Raw genomic sequence first — 16,921 nt, forward strand, 5'->3', positions numbered from 1 at the left:
TGTGTTGTTTAACTCTTTCCATACGAACGGCGAAAGAGACGACGTTAACAGCGTTTCACCCCAATTACCATCATCAAAATATTGCAAGCGGAAGGCTCTTATACTGAAGAGGTGAATGTTGACAAAGAATACCACAATTCTGACGACGGAAGCTAAAGGTTGGGTCATTCAGACACCCACTGGACATCCGAGGGGTCTTTGTAGAGGAGAAGAGGGGACTGGCCGTACTGAGTGAGTTAAAACTCTCTCTCCAGCCATGTTACTGCCCGAATTCCTCGACACGGGGTACCAATCTTTCTTCTTCTTCTTCTTCTTTTTTTTTTTTTTTTTTTTTTTCCATCTTTTCGTTCCCCTTTCCAGGAGAAAGAGCAGCGAGAAATTGATGTTATGGATGGATCCCCTTCACAAACGTTCCTGCTGATGTCGTTGGAAAGGTTTCACCCGGTCACAAGAAAAGGGGTGGGGGTTGTGGAACGGGGCTGTACTGTGTGTGAGGAGGGAGAGGAGAGCAGAGTGGATTGTTTTTTTTTCTTGGGGGGTGGGGGAAGGAGGGGAGACGTGGGAGGGGAGGAGAGGGGAGTAAAGGACTGGGAGGGGAGGGGAGGGGAGGGTTTGGGGAAGGGTACTAGCGTGGCCAGTCTGGTCAGTGCAGACGCGGGATGGCTGCTTTGCTTTACACGCTCTAATACATAATGAATGTACGTGCGTACATCCAGGGAGTGGACAGATCTTCAACTGTTCGCGAACTAAACCTATGGCGACTGACTTTGTTGCTGCTACGTGGGCAGCCTATAGATATACATCATGCACACCAGGCTGGCTTTAATAGCGCCGAATTCAGTGCAACAGCATTGAGAGAGTCGGCCGTGTTATGCAAATGACTGCAAGAATGAAAGACTTTTGGTGAACGTGGTACCGCGGTGGAACGGAGGGTAGGGTAGGTGCAGGGTGGATACGGAGTGTGGGGAGGGAGGGTGGGGTTGGATTGGGTTTGGGGCAGGGGGAGGGAGGAGGGAGAGGGTAAGAGAGGGGGTCGGTTGTGGAGCACTCAGGAAACGAGAGCAAGAGGAGAGAACGGCAGAGGGGAATTGACCAAAGAGTGTAACCCTTCCACCACCACCCCCCATCCCCACCCCCACCACAACCCCCAAACCCTTACCTCCCCACCCCCACCCCCGGCTCCCCCACCCACCCCCGCCCCCCTCCGCCCCGGCCGGGCCCCACTGATCTGAAACAAAGTATTAACTTAAGCCGATCCACTGTATCAGTAGCTGATACATTCCAATAGGGGTCCTTTTCCAGACAGTGTTGTCCTTACCATCTGATTGTTACTGTTTGTTTTGTTGTTTGTTTTTTTACCCCGAGATATCGATAAAACTGGTCCGCTGATATTGGTATTCTAGCATGAAAAAGAACTGAGAGATAGAGATCGTGTCTCGGAGAGAGGGGAGAGGGGATGGGGTGTACTTGTACTTGCACGCGCAAGTGTCGAAAGAAGGAGGAGAAGAAGAAGAAGAAGAAGAAGAAGAAGAAGAAACAAATACTGCCTACAGTACCAAACACAAGCGAAGAAGAGTGGGGAAACAACTGAGGTAATGTGGACAGGCACCACAGCGGAACTAGTTGACTGAGGACGCTGGCAATAATTCACAACGTTACACTATGACTCGGAATAAGGTCGATGGGACTGGAGTCTAAGTATACTGAGGGCTGATTCCGACCTGATACACTTTAAACCCAGTCTTGTTTGGGAGTGTGTGTGTGTGTGTGGAGGGGGGTGTTGGCGGGGGGGGGGGGTTATGTGTGGCTGGGGTAGGGGGTGGGGTTGGGGGTGTTGGGTCTGTCCCGCACTACTCGCGGATCTCGCCGCGTCAGTATGGTTTATCAACATGACGTACTGCGTCATGACATGACGTGATTTGGCCGGACGTGATGTGACGTAATGTGACGTGCTGCGTCATGACATGACGTGATTTGGCCGGACGTGATGTAATGTGACGTGCTGCGTCATGACATGACGTGATTTGACCAGACGTGATGTAATGTGACGTGACGCGATATGACAGTACGTGATGCAGCGTCAAGTGACACGATGACACGGTAACATAATTATGTCGTGCCCGAACGTGACGTGCTTGACAGCAACAACATGACATGACGTGATTTGACCTGACGTGAGTGACGCAAGTGTCAAAAGACGATGGCGACGTGGACCTGACCACAGTGACGCAAATGTCAAATGACGCAAACCAAAGTGACGTCATGCCCGTGCTGTGACGACAGACCCGCGAGGACTCGGGCTGGCTGGAGAAGCTGGCGGACTGGAGCAACGTGGGCCGGCACAACGGGCGGGCCTCCGTCAACACGGACAAGGCGCTCTTCGACTTCTCCCAGTGGGTCAAGGCCCAGCACCTCACCCTGCCCAAGTTCGACCACGCCATGGTGTTCTCCGGGTACGTCCATAGATATATATCGTGTGATGTGAATATATATATATATCTCAGTGTGTACGTCAGTCTATCATAGCACACCACGTACATAAAGAGCTACTACCAAATAGGGGCTAGTTGGTCTTTGGGGGGGGGGGGGGCGAACCATCCCAGCGCCAACTGTCCCAAAAACCCTCGTGGCCGAGAGAGTGGGGGGTGTAGCTTGGGCAAGACACTCTCCACTTTTATCAAATTCTAGCCCAGATAGTTCGAAGGACAACGGTTGGTCTGATGGTCACAATCGGACACGACTGACTATCGCACTACCAACCACAGTGTCTTCACCGCACAAATAAAGAGTTACCATTAAAACGGTCAGTTTCTTTACTGACGAATAAAGAGCAACCAATAACGGTCAGTTTCTTTACTGACGAATAAAGAGCAACCAATAACGGTCAGTTTCTTTACTGACGAATAAAGAGCAACCAATAACGGTCAGTTTCTTTACTGACGAATAAAGAGCAACCAATAACGGTCAGTTTCTTTACTGACGAATAAAGAGCAACCATTAACGGTCAGTTTCTTTACTGACGAATAAAGAGCAACCAATAACGGTCAGTTTCTTTACTGACGAATAAAGAGCAACCAATAACGGTCAGTTTCTTTACTGACGAATAAAGAGCAACCAATAACGGTCAGTTTCTTTACTGACGAATAAAGTGCAACCAATAACGGTCAGTTTCTTTACTGACGAATAAAGAGCAACCAATAACGGTCAGTTTCTTTACTGACGAATAAAGAGCAACCAATAACGGTCAGTTTCTTTACTGACGAATAAAGAGCAACCAATAACGGTCAGTTTCTTCGCACAAATAAAGGGTTACCCATCACAGTCTGTTTCTTTACACGAATAAAGAACTACTAATCACGGTCAGTCTTTTCACACAAACATAACAAAAAGCTTCCAGTCCCAGCCATATCTGAGCGGTTTCTTTGTGTAGCGAAAGATTCAAATGTTTTCAATATGTTTCATCTCAGTGGCTTTGCTACTCAGTGCTGAACAGGTTGTCTCGATTTGTTCACTGGAGTAAAATTGATTATGAATCATACAATAGACAGACAGATAGATAGACGTGTGTATACTGACCTCATATTTTGTGACTGAATATTTTGTGGTTCGTATGGTTTCAGTGCAGTGGTGGCAGTTTGATTATTGCGTGTTTGCTAAACATTGCTCAAACTTCAACATTCAGTCCAAATTCATTGAGGAATCTTCTTCTTCTTCTGCGTTCACTCGTATGCACACGAGTGGGCTTTTACGTGTATGACCGTTTTTACCCCGCCATGTAGGCAGCCATACTCCGTTTTCGGGGGTGTGCATGCTGGGTATGTTCTTGTTTCCATAACCCACCGAACGTTGACATGGATTACAGGATCTTTAACGTGCGTATTTGATCTTCTGCTTGCATATACACACGAAGGGGGTTCAGGCACTAGCAGGTCTGCACATATGTTGACCTGGGAGATTGTAAAAATCTCCACCCTTTACCCACCAGGCGCCGTCACCGTGATTCGAACCCGGGACCCTAAGATTGACAGTCCAACACTTTAACCACTCGGCTATTGCGCCCGTCATTGAGGAATCAGTGATATGGGTTGTTTATGAAATAACTGATTGTTTGAGGAACATAGCTGATATTTTATATAGTATTCTCTTTTTACTATGAAATACAGTGATGAACGATGGTGCTGAACACTTATGATTGTGTGCGTGTTTGTTTTACAGGTACAGACTGTCAAACAGATATGACATCTCTTTTGGGGGTAAGTTTGTTTCTTCAGTTTGAATATCTAGCAGATGCGTCTATTCACACGGCGCGCGTCCCACACACTGGTACACGCCTACTGTACACACATATACAGCTTATACTGTGACACGTACGTACATACACCAGTACTAACACGCGCGCACACAAAAAACTCTGACACAAATTCCCAATATCAAGTGAGTACACTGACGCGCGCATGAACGAGCGAGTACTGTGTATGCGAGCTTGCGCCAGTGTGTGTGTGTGTGTGTGTGTGTGTGTGTGTGTGTGTGTGTGTGTGTTTGCACATACATTCCTAATGCAGATGTTAGTAGCAAAATTGACTGTACAATAAAATTCATTCCTGCTGGTTGATCAAGAACAGTAACGCACGTTGACCTTGCATATTTCCCCTCCCTCATACGCGCAAGACAATCTTATCAGTCCAGACAAAACTCAGTATCTGAAAAAAATAAAAAAATTAATAATGTCCACTTTGTTCATTTTGCTTGGCCAGCATCGTTTCATGAAACTAGAATCTCGAATTACATATCTTTGAATTCTGACACTTATGACAACTGATGCTCGTGTTGCAGGAAAAGCTTATCTGGGCGCCATCTGCGATACCAAGAACGGCAACTCTGTATCTATCGTGTCGGACACGGGTGATTTCCAGTGTGTGAAAGTGGCCACACATGAGCTGGCTCACAGGTGGGAACCTAATGTGTGTGTGTGTGTGTGTGTGTGTGTGATGTCAGGTACTTATCTTGTGGGCGGCGGTAAACACTATCGATTAGATAACTGCTTATACTTTAGTGTGCATGGTTATGACTGTGCATGTTTTTGTTGTTTTTTGTTGTTGTTTTTGTTTTTTGGTGGTTGTTTTTACATGCACAACACAGATATGCCTGCGTGCACACACACACACACACACACACAGATGGAAGGAAGGAAGATAGGCATCCAGACACTTAGAAAGCGAGAACCCCACCGCCCCCTACACACACACCCCACCCCCACTCCCACACCCCAAAAATTTAAACAAACAACAACAAAAAATCTGGTCAAAATATGTGCTAAATCGGGTAGGCAGCATGTTATGCCGCAAAATTAATGACCCCGAGTTTGTAAAAAGCGCTTAGAGCTTGCCGCGTCTCCGACCGAGGATAGGCGCTATATGAATAAGTATCCATATCAAATCAAATCCAATCCAGTCCAGTCCAATCAAACCAGCATCATCAAATCAAATCGACGGAACCAAATCAACATAGTATGCCTTGTTGCACGTGCAGCCTGGGCTCTGTTCATGACGGTGACCCTGGCTTCGAGAGCTGCCCGGCCAAAGGGAACTACGTGATGGCGCCCGTGGCCACCCACGACACGTCCAAGCTGAGGAACGCCTTCTTCTTCTCCCGGTGCTCCGTCAAGCAGATGAAGAAACTGCTGAGGTAAATACACACTGTGTGGGGCAATGATATATACACTATAGTTCAATTGTGTTACTCATTTTTTATCATAGCGTGTGAATTTTGGGCTGCTCCCCCCCCCCCCCCCCCCCCCCCCCCCCGTCCCGGCCGGCGAGAGCGTGTCGTTACACTGACAGCGCCACCCTTTTTTTTTTCTTTTTTTATCTGCCTGCAATATTATTTGTTTTTCTTGTCGGAGTGGATTATTCTACAGAATTTTGCCAGGGACAACCCTTTTGTTGCCGTGGGTTCTTTTACATGCGCTAGATGCATGCTGCACACGGGACCTCGGTTTATCGTCTCATCCGAATGACTAGCGTCCAGACCACCACTCAAGGTCTAGTGGAGGGGGGAAAAAATACTGACTGGCGACTGCCGGTGTGATTCGAACCAAGACGGCGCTCAGATGCTCTTGCTTCCTAGGCGGACGCGATCCCTCTAGGCCAACACTCCACACACACACGCACACGCACACACACACACACACACACACACTGTTGTTGCTATTACTCCTACTGTGGCTGCGGCGGCTGCTGCTGCTGCTGCTACTACAATACTACTACTACTACTACTACTACTACTACTACCACTACTGGGCTACTACTACAGTGCTGCAACTGCTACAGCAAAGAATCACGCAGTTTGTTGCCCTGAATTTCAGGTCCAAAAAAGCGGCGTGTGTGAGGGACGAACCCACAGTCTACTACAAGTACGATCTCCAAAGGTTTCCGCCCGGCAAAATGATCTCCCCTGATCAGCACTGTCAGATGATCTACGGCCCTAAATCCACCTTCTGCAATGTACGTTGACTGGATGCGGTTCTTTCCCTTGACTGTTGCCCCCTCTCCTCTTTTAGTCTCCTAGTCTCTCTCTCTCTCTCTCAGTTTTATGTTTGATGGGGTTAGTTCCTCTCCATAGCAGCATTTCAGATGAGGGGAGGGATCGGAGGTGGGGGGGGGGGGGCTTTGGGGAGGAGGCATGGTGGGGGGCGGGGGGCAAGGGCGGGGGGGGGGGGGGGGGGGGTGGGGGCTTGGGGGAGGAGGAGGCATGGCGGGGGGGAAGGGGGGGGGGGGTGAGAGAATGGGAAGGAGATGGCAGAAAAGGAAAAAGCAAAAAAACAGAAAAAAACAACAATTATCAGACAGGCTTCTCTATCACCAAATAAACCCAAAACATCTGTCGACCCACATCTCTTTCTGATGTATGTATGTATGTATGTGTGCTGTACATCACTGTTGCTCTAGCTGTTTAATGTGGAGTGTATGTATGTATGTCAGTGTGCTCAACTTTGCTATTGGTGTGGGTATTAAAGTAAAATGGATGTGTATGTTTGTATGTGTGCTGTACTTTGCTGTTGCGTTGGCTGTTTAAAATGGAGTGTATGTATGTATGTATGTGTGTGTGTGTGTTGTACGTTAATGTTGATGTTGATGTGGGTGTTTAAAATGGAGTGTATGTATGTGCGCTGTACGTTGATGTAGATGTGGCTGTTTAAAATGGAGTGTATGTATGTGTGCTGTACATTGATGTTGATGTGGGTGTTTAAAATGGAGTGTATGTATGTGTGCTGTACGCTGATGAAGATAACGGCTGTTTAAAATGGAGTGTATGTATGTGTGCTGTACGCTGATGTTGATGTGGGTGTTTAAAATGCAGTGTGTGTATGTGTTCTGCACGTTGCCGTTGCTGTGCGTGTTGCAGGAGTACGACGTGCAGGTGGTGGTGTGCGGCCAGCTGTGGTGCCGGGACCCCAACATGAACGGGGCGTGTCGCACCAACTCCTACCTCACCGCCCTGCCAGGCACCCCCTGCAACAAGGACATGGTCAGTTCGCTGCCTTTCCCTGATGCTCTTCTTCTTCTTCTTCTGCTTTCGTGGGCTGCAACTCCCACGTACACTCGCATGTACACGAGTGGGCTTTTACGTGTATGACCGTTTTTACCCCGCCATGTAGGCAGCCATACTCCGTTTTCGGGGGTGTGCATGCTGGGTATGTTCTTGTTTCCATAACCCACCAAACGCTGACATGGTTTACAGGATCTATAACGTGCGTATTTGATCTTCTGCTTGCATATACACACGAAGGGGGTTCAGGCACTGGCAGGTCTGCACATATGTTGACCTGGGAGATCGTAAAAATATCCACCCTTTACCCACCAGGCGCCGTCACCATGATTCGAACCCGGGACAGTCCAACGCTTTAACCACTCGGCTATTGTGCCCATCGTACTGCTGCTTCTTTCGTATGTCTGTTCATTCGATCAGTCGTCTGCCCGTTCGTTTGTTCGCTGTTATTCATTCATTCATTCATTCAGGAGGAAGGTGGCAGAATGGTTAAGACGCTCAGCTGCCAATACAGAGAGTCCGTGAGGGTGTGGGTTCGAATCCCGCTCTCGCCCTTTCTCCTAAGTTTGACTGGAAAATCAAACTGAGCGTCTAGTCTTTCGGATGAGACGATAAACCGAGGTCCCGTGTGCAGCACGCACTTGGCGCACTGAAAGAGAACCCATGGCAACGAGAGTGTTGTCCTCTGGCGAAATTACGTAAAATGAAATCCACTTTCATAGGTACACAAATATGTAAGCATGCACTCAAGGCCTGACTAAGCGCGTTGGGTTATGCTGCTGGTCAGGCATCTGCTCAACAGATGTGGTGTAGCGTGTATGGATTTGTCCGAACGCAGTGACGCCTCCTTGAGAAAGTGAAACTGAAACTCATTCATTCATTCTTCTATTCAGTCTTCTTTTCTTTTCTTTCTTTCTTTTTTTTTTAATACTTACCTTTTCTTCCTCTCCTGTTTCTCCAGTCCTGTCATCTAGGTGAGTGCCTGGCCAACTCCGTCATCCAAGAACGGACCTCAAGAAATCGAGATCATTCCAGAAAGACATCCTCCTCCTCCTCTTCTTCCTCCTCCTCCTCTACCCCGTCCTCCTCCTCCTCCTCCAGCAGAAAGCCCCCCAGCAGTACCCGGAAAGCCGGGGGTGAGGAGCAGCAGGAGGAAATGGACAACACCATTCCGACAGTGCCGCAATCCGTCATCAGGGGACGGGTGGGGAGAAGGCCCGGCAAGCCGAATCGGGACCACGGTCGCCGTGGAAGCAGGTCCCGCTCTGGACGTAGGAGGTCCAGGTCACGTTCCAGGAGCAAGTCCCGGAGGAGAGGTGAGGGGGAAGACGAGAGGAGGGGGCAGGAGGGGGGACGGGTGAAGGGCAGAGTTGTGGCGTGGTGTATGTGACGTATTACATGGTTATGACGTAGAATTTGCAATTTTAAAAAAGCTATTTAAAAATAAAAATAAAAAATACAACGTCAGCGAAAAAAAGGCCAACGATTGTTTAATTTTTCTTGTTGGAAGAGGCTTTCTGTGTAATCTATTTCATGCAGCCAAGACAATTTGGTTAAACTTAAGTAATGTTGCAAAGATGAACAACGTAGTCTGATCTATCCTGAGGTTTAATACCGGAAAAATACTGTCATTATTAATGTTGTGTTTCATATAGTTTGTATTCTGTTTCTGATAGTTATGTTATTTTAATTGTCTATGTTTAATTTTGGTGTAAAATACTATTGCTGTAATATAATATCCTCCATGCCCCCAAAGGGGTGAAAGGATTAAATATTCTTGATTCTTCTTGTGTGTGTGTGTGTGTGTGTGTGTGTGTGTGTGTGTGTGTGTGTGTTTCTCTCTGGAAGGGAATAGGGATGTCTAAGCCTAAATGTTTGAGTGTAAACTGGATCACAGATGTTAACGAGTGAACGTGGCTATATCAGCCTATGAATGCAGGAGTATTGCTCTGTGTGTGTGTGTGTGTGTGTGTGTGTGCGTGTGTGTGTGTGTTTGGTTATGTCAGCAGTTTGATACTAGTAGATGTACTAGTTGTTTTGTCTTAATTGCTTGGCAGATGTGGTGTAGCGTATATGGATTTGTCCGAACGCAGTGACGCCTCCTTGAGCTACTGATACTGATATGCACAGATGGAACACATGGAATGCGTGCATTTTGTTTTAATGAACGATCAGATCTGAATAGATATTTCTTTCACATGGAGAAGTTGGGTTGTTTTTTTTCTTCTTTTTTATTATATATATTACACATATAATATTATAATAGATATATTAAAATTAAGAGCTGTTAATAAAAATTTGTAAAATGTAGGATAAAAGGTGATCTTGATTATTCTTTTATTTTTTTTTTTTATATACGTGTTATATTCATTGTTCTAGAATTGTTAAACATCCTTGTGTCTCATAATTGTTGTAATTTGCCAGTGAAGGTATTCGGGGTGGGGAGGGGGGGGTTGGGGAATGGCATAAAGAGGTGTCTACGCATACAGACAGAGAAAGACTCCCACACAGGCCCTGTGTGACTGACTCCCCTCTGTGTGCAGGACGCTGCAAGGCAGACCAGCCCGACATGAATGTGACTTACTGCAGGGGCCTGGTGACGCTGAACCCCGGGGCCTGCAAACGCCGGGCCATCAAGAACTACTGCTGCCGGACCTGTGCCTTCAGACGCTGAGTTTATCTCAACCTTGCTGAGAGAGGGTCACCGCTAAAGGGGGAGTCACCTACTTCCACTCTCACGTCCCACGCTGCAGTTGTCCCACCCTTGTCGCAACGCTGAACCTGTGAGCTCCTTTGGTCTGTGGCCAGGCCTCTCCAGGCACTGAAGTAACAGGTTTTTTGCGGGTCTGTCTTTGGGGATTGTGTCTGTATTTCCGTGTCCCTTGGCATGGTTAGACAAGGACTGAAGGGGCTGTGGATGAAGTGGTGTCCGGGAAGTGGATCAAATTTTCAAGGTTGATCTCGTGACTTGATCCTGTAGCGAGGTAACCGTGCTCCTCACTCTGAAGATCGCGGACATTATGGTTTTTTTCTTCTCAGAAGCGTTCACAGGTCCACTTTTTCTCGCAATGTTTAGAGCAAGGAGGTAGTGCCTTCATCAGTTCAGCAGCATATGTTAGATCCAAACATGCTTCATTCATCTCGTCAGAGCATCTTGGTCACACCGCGTCAATGCTGCCATCTGTGAAGAAAACTTGGCAATAACTCTGAAGCAGCATAATCTTGCACACTAATGAATTACATTGACAGGTTTGTTGACCAGGGCTCACCATCATCATCGGACCAGTTACGAACATTTTCATGTGTGTTGTCTTGATCATGGCTTGCCTGTTGATACGCTGTATGTTATCAAGACGCTTCACAATGTATGCTGTGGCTGTAAGATAGGATTTCTCTTTTCGTCTCCATTTCACCCGAGAAATCGGTTTCTGATTTCACCAAGCTATAACTGCACTGCACGAGCGGCAGAATCATAACGTCCTCCAACAATAGAACGTCTCGCACCTGATCGATCCTGCACGATACCATTTAGTCGGCTACCATCAGAATGTGCTCAGGTATTCACTTGCCAGACATGACGCATTGTACCTTTGTATGATGAAACCACCTCCACCAGCGACCTCAGGTGTTCGGGATGACTCCCAAGTCTGTTGTCAGATGTGAAACATCACTCTCCGTCCTGTTATTGTTGATGTAACTGGAAGAATTCACCTTCTCCGAGAAAACATCATCGTCACTTGGCAGCAAGCTGATGCTCATTGAGATGAATCTCGTTGTCTTAGATTTCCTTGCGACATTAAGCGAAAGTAATGATGACATTTGTTTGCTACGTATGCCTGTTATATGACTCCGATTCATCTCCTTGTTATTACCAGATGCTCAAAACAATACACCATTTTGCCTTGCAACAGGACGGTGCTGGTGATCTGATGGAAGACTCGAACTGAAATCTGGAGGTTGGGGTTACAGCAGACTGGATAAACTATTGAAAAAATTTATTGGGTACAGTAACGAGAAGAAGGCCCCACCTGTCTCAGATAAATCAGTGCGGCAAAAAAGGACTTCCTTTCCTGCTCCGAGGGAGCTGATCCGGGAAGTTGAAGATGTTCAGTCAGGTCATTGCAGTCTACCTCTTGTGGCTGGGGGGTTCTTGTCACAATGCTGCCCTTGCAACACACACACACACACACACACACACACACACACACACACACACACACACACAGATGAATGTTTGGCGAACCATATTCCTAGAATGCATGACCTGCTCTTTTCCTCGGTGCGCTTCTTAGAATTAATTGGTCAGCCTGCCCTGTTGTAGGGATGGACTGGACCAAAGCAGTGGATTCTTACAGCAGCACAAGAACGTTTCAGAGAGCACATGAAGTGAAACCAACACAGCAAAGAATGACAGTTGAATTATTTTATTTTTAAAGACAGACGGTTTGTGGGGGAGGGGGAGGAGACATTAAGTGATCAGTACCCTTGTACTGTGACCCACCAGGTCAACAGGTCACTGTTCGCGTCACAGAGGATTGCACTTGAATCCCAGTGAGAACCTGTCGCTTGCTGTCCTTCCCTGCAACAGCTGACTGAAGTGACAGAAGGTCTGAACTTGACTCCGATGATCTCAGCCAAGAGAACTAGAACAGATGGAGCAGCGTACAAATGCCTGACAACACACCATCATACAGAGACTGTCCACAACAGTGGGGAAGCTCTGCCGAAAGTATCGAAGTCGGGCATTCTTCTGTTTCAGAACGAAACGCGACATCAGAAACTGGCCAGTATCCAAGTCTACGATGATGATATTTGCAGGCCGATTGGACAATGTCAGGGACATGTGACGTAGCGCTCATTTGCTTTTGGGACAGAATCAAGTGACGTCATTGGAACACGTGTACTTTTGAGTCTCGATCTGATGACGTGAAAGAGCGTTTTTGTCATTGGTGACGCAAGATATTTTCAAGACGATAAACCTGTTTGGTCAGTTTCCCAGGAAAGACAAAGTGGACACTGCTGGACAAACACAAACATATCCAGATTCACATGTTCTGGAAAGAAATGGAGTAATGGATGTACGCAATTTGCTATACGATATAAAGGTGTATTTATTTATTTACTCCTGCTACTAATATATCACTGGACTTCACGCAAAAACAGTACGCTATTAAATGTATTTTGCTATGTATATCAGGTTTGATCCCCCCCCCCCCCGCCCCCCACGTTATTGTGTGTGAATTAAAATATGAAATCTTTGTACATGGATATTTTTTTTTAATACTTTTGTTGTTGTTGTCGTGGTGGCCTTGTTCGACTTGGAAGAATCTCCGAGATGTATAATGTTGGTTGTTTTTGTTGTTCGAAAAGAATTGTGAAGAGTTGCCTATCATTGTGAAATTTCTGATGATTTTAATAATGTTATTGAACATGTACAGAATATGCGCTCTGTGTGTGTGTGTGTGTGTGTGTGTGTGTGTGTGTGTCTCTCTCTCTCTCTCTCTCTCTCTCTCTCTCTCTCTCTCTCTCTCTCTCTCTCTCTCTCTCTCTCTCTCTCTGTAGCCCTCTTTGCTTTTGTGGATTATCATGTTTTAGTGCTGTTGTTCCTCAGTGTTAGATCGTGTGTCTTTCTGTGAGTTGTTGTGAAGGCTTCATTTTTTTGTTTAAAAGACATACGTTTACACACACACACACACACACACACACACACACGCACGCACACACACACACACACACACACACACACACACACACACACATATCTTAGGCTATCGTTCAGAAGTGCCCATTCGAACGTGTATGTTCAAATGCACTAAGTAAGCGAGTGAGTAATTTAATTGTAGATAACATCTTAGTTGGTCGACTGCATAGGTTTTGATTAGCATGTGTGTGTGTGTGTGTGTGTGTGTGTGTGTGTGTGTGTGTGTGGTGGTGGTAGATATGTATTTCCAGCATAATGTCTTTTTGTACGTTATTCTGGTGTTGCTTTCGCACTTGTTTCAGTTTGCGTTTGAACATCGATGGCTTTTGTGGTCTCTGTCGGTAATGTTGATGTTGTTGTTGGTGTTTATTGCAAAAATAAGCCAGTTCCTGCATTGTTTTTTTCTGCTGCATTATAAAATGCGTTTTGATTTCTGTTCAGCCTTGTAAACATTAACTTATAGACATTCCTTTTGGAAATGATTATGTTAACAGTGTAGGAAATAAGTGTGTGTGTGTGTGGGGGGGGGGGGGTGTTTGTGTGTGTGCGTGCGTGCTTTCATGCGTGCCTCACGGTGTGTTTGTTGTGTGTGTGTGTGTGTGTGTGTGCACGCGCGCGCGTGTGTGTGTATATGTGCCACTATGTGTGCTGTTCTGTGTGTGTGTGTGTGTGTATGCGTGTGTGTGCGCGCGCGCGCGCGCGTGTGTGTGTGTGTGTGTGTGCGCGAGTGCTTGTGTCGGTGTGTGTTGACAGTGATTGTGTGTATGTGTGTGTGTGAGTGTGAGGGTGTGTGTGCTTACGTATGTTCAAACATGTACAAGTGTATGTGTGCGTTCATGACTGCATGTGTGTGTGTGTGTGTGTGTGTGTGTGTGTGTGTGTGTGTGTGTGTGTGTGTGTGTGCCTTTACGTTTGTGCGCATGCTTTTTGACAATGTACATATATTTAGCGGCGTAATATTGTTCAGCCACTCCGTCCGTTCAGTTTATTATATCTGTTCATGGTCAGTGTGTATTTCAGTTATGAAGAATGACAACAGTCGATTGATGTCTAGAATGGATGGGGGATGAGGGTGAAAATACTCGTGGCACAGTGCAATATTTGCTTTTCTTCGTTTCCGCCAGTGTATAATAATGATGTAGTTCCTGTTGGTCACTTAAATAAAATAAAAAAAAAGTAAAATAAACAATTGTCATTGCATCAAAAGACTGCCTTTCTCTTTGCGTATGTGTGTCTGCGTGTGCGTGCGTGTGTGTTCTTGCTCACGAGCATACCCGCTGCCTGTACATGCTCTGAAACAAGAGACATTGGTCATGATTGAAGGGAAAGAACTCCTAAGGCTTTCAACTGCTAAGTTGTTTCCCTTCCACTACCACCTCGTGTATCTGATCACATACTACCAATTGAGAAAGGGAGACACATGAACATACCATACGAAGCAAGATTGTGTCATCTTTGTGACACGAATCGAGTGGGAGACGAATACCACTTTGTCATGGAATGTCCTGCAATTTAAAATCTCCGCAATCAGTATTTACTTAAATATTACAGAACACGTCCTAACTTCCACAAATATGCCACATTAATGTCTATTTGTCATATAGTAAGAAAAAGTTACTAAATTTTGCTAAATTCATTAAAGAAGGTTTTAATGTGTTTCGTCAGGAGCCAGTTTCAGTCCGGATTATTTTCCACTTATGTCTTAACTGTACTTGTTGAATAGGAACTAGAACAATAACTTGTGTTAATCTTGACACGCATCCCGTACATATCCATTTGTAATTGCATGACTTTTTTTTTTTTTTTTTTGTGTGTGTGTGTCTTTTTCTCTCCTGTATATATCAAACCAATCCCAGTATTACTGGCAAATGGGTGCTAAAATAACATGCAAATTATTGTGTATTATATTTTGTTGCACCATGTCATTGTTATTGCTATGCTCCAACTAACCCCCCAGTTCCCAGTTCAGGCTCAACTAGTCAGATACAGAGCCGTATTGTGTAAATCTAAGTTGTGATCTGTGCATTTGTCTATTCCTATTGCATTGTACCAGACTGATGATTACATTTGGCCTTTTATTTCATTTTATTTTTCCTCCATTTGTATTATCCCCCCTTTTGTTTCTTCTTTTTAAATTATCTTCGCTCTTCCTCTGTGGCCGTCATCCTGTTATTGTCATGTTTCCTTGTTTCTCTATGACTCAAAAGAGTTAATGGGAATAAACAAACTCTGAAACTCTGCTGACTGGAAACCCAGACTGACTCAGTGTTGGCCAATGTCCCTCGTGAAGGCCGTGGTGGGGGTCCTCGGCAGCCAAAAGAAAACGATAATGACCTAGATAAATAATAAATAATGATAAAAATGGATACTTATATAGCACACTATCCAGAAATCTGCTCTAGGTGCTTTACAAAAAAGCTTTTGTTAACATAAAACATTACATCAATGTTACATACACACACCAAAATGTGACTACACACACACACACACACACACACACACACACACACACTGCATAATATATTTTAACATACATACATACATGTGTATCTAACAGCTACCCTAACACATACGCACACATAGGCAGGCACAAACTTACATAAACACATGCACACTAAACACATTCATATACATGCATGTAGTTATGTACACATACATATGTATACACACATAGTCAAGCACAGCTAACGCAAAGGAAGCGGACCTGCCACAATTGAACTTATTGCTGAGGGAAAAGGTGAGTTTTGAGACGAGATTTAAAAGATACGAGGGAATCAGAATGACGGAGGTTATCAGGTAGCTTGTTCCAGATTATCCAGACATTGAATAATCGCTCAAGAATCGTCCCCTTTTTCCTCGTAAGATCCCCTCAGAGACAACCCCTTGGATCAGCTGCGACCAACTGACCAGGACATAATTATGATATGTTGTCTGTTGATAAACATTTAGTACAAATAATAAGAATAACAATGATGATGATGACGAATATGATATTTATAATAGTAATGATAATAATAAACATCGTCATCATAATCATAGCAATGAATAGTCTTGATGCTATGATATTGATAATAGTAATGATAATAATAATAATAAACGTCATCAGTAATCATAGTAATGAATGATTTTGATGCTGTTAGAATACAAATTAAAAAAATAATAGTAAGTATGACAGTCCGGCACAACAACAACAATGACAATAAAAGATCATAATGATGTTAGCTAGAAAAGAATTAAAAGGTCGCGAGCTTCTCGGGGGAGAAATAGGTGCTGTGTTGACGATAGGCCTGTTGGGCGCGTGATTAACTCTCTCAGTACGGCCAGTCCTCTCTTCTCCTCTACACAGACCCCTCGGATGTCCAGTCTGTCCAGTGGGTGTCTGAATGACCCAACCTTTAGCTTCCGTCGTCAGAACTGTGGTATTATTTGTCAACATTCACCTCTTCAGTATAAGAACGTTCCGCTTGCAATATTTTGATGATGGTAACTGGGATGAAACGCTGTTAACGTCGTCTCTTTCGCCGTTCGTATGGAGAGAGTTTTAAAAAAAAAGAAAGAAAAAGAGAGGGGGGCGGGGGGGGTTGGGGGGGGGGGTAATTAAACTCGGTTTCACACACTAACAGATCAGGTTATTGGATATAGGCCTACGTATAACAGCAGCACTCCATTATC

General features: G+C 45.3%; 1 protein-coding gene across 1 annotated transcript in view; it reads left to right on the plus strand.

The window, feature by feature from the left end:
- The window catches only part of LOC143281279 (uncharacterized), a 78,657-nt gene extending 64,215 nt beyond the window's left edge, over window positions 1-14,442 (plus strand). The window contains exons 6-13 of the mRNA XM_076586410.1: window positions 2,284-2,453; window positions 4,216-4,253; window positions 4,834-4,948; window positions 5,530-5,685; window positions 6,365-6,503; window positions 7,405-7,527; window positions 8,510-8,864; window positions 10,092-14,442. Of these exons, the coding sequence (XP_076442525.1) occupies window positions 2,284-2,453; window positions 4,216-4,253; window positions 4,834-4,948; window positions 5,530-5,685; window positions 6,365-6,503; window positions 7,405-7,527; window positions 8,510-8,864; window positions 10,092-10,222 (1,227 nt within the window). The 3' untranslated portion in view covers window positions 10,223-14,442. The remainder of the gene's footprint in view (window positions 1-2,283; window positions 2,454-4,215; window positions 4,254-4,833; window positions 4,949-5,529; window positions 5,686-6,364; window positions 6,504-7,404; window positions 7,528-8,509; window positions 8,865-10,091) is intronic.
- Window positions 14,443-16,921: the final 2,479 nt, after the last annotated feature.

The sequence above is a fragment of the Babylonia areolata genome, chromosome 4, assembly GCF_041734735.1.
Source record: "Babylonia areolata isolate BAREFJ2019XMU chromosome 4, ASM4173473v1, whole genome shotgun sequence".
Lineage (NCBI taxonomy): Eukaryota > Metazoa > Mollusca > Gastropoda > Neogastropoda > Buccinidae > Babylonia > Babylonia areolata.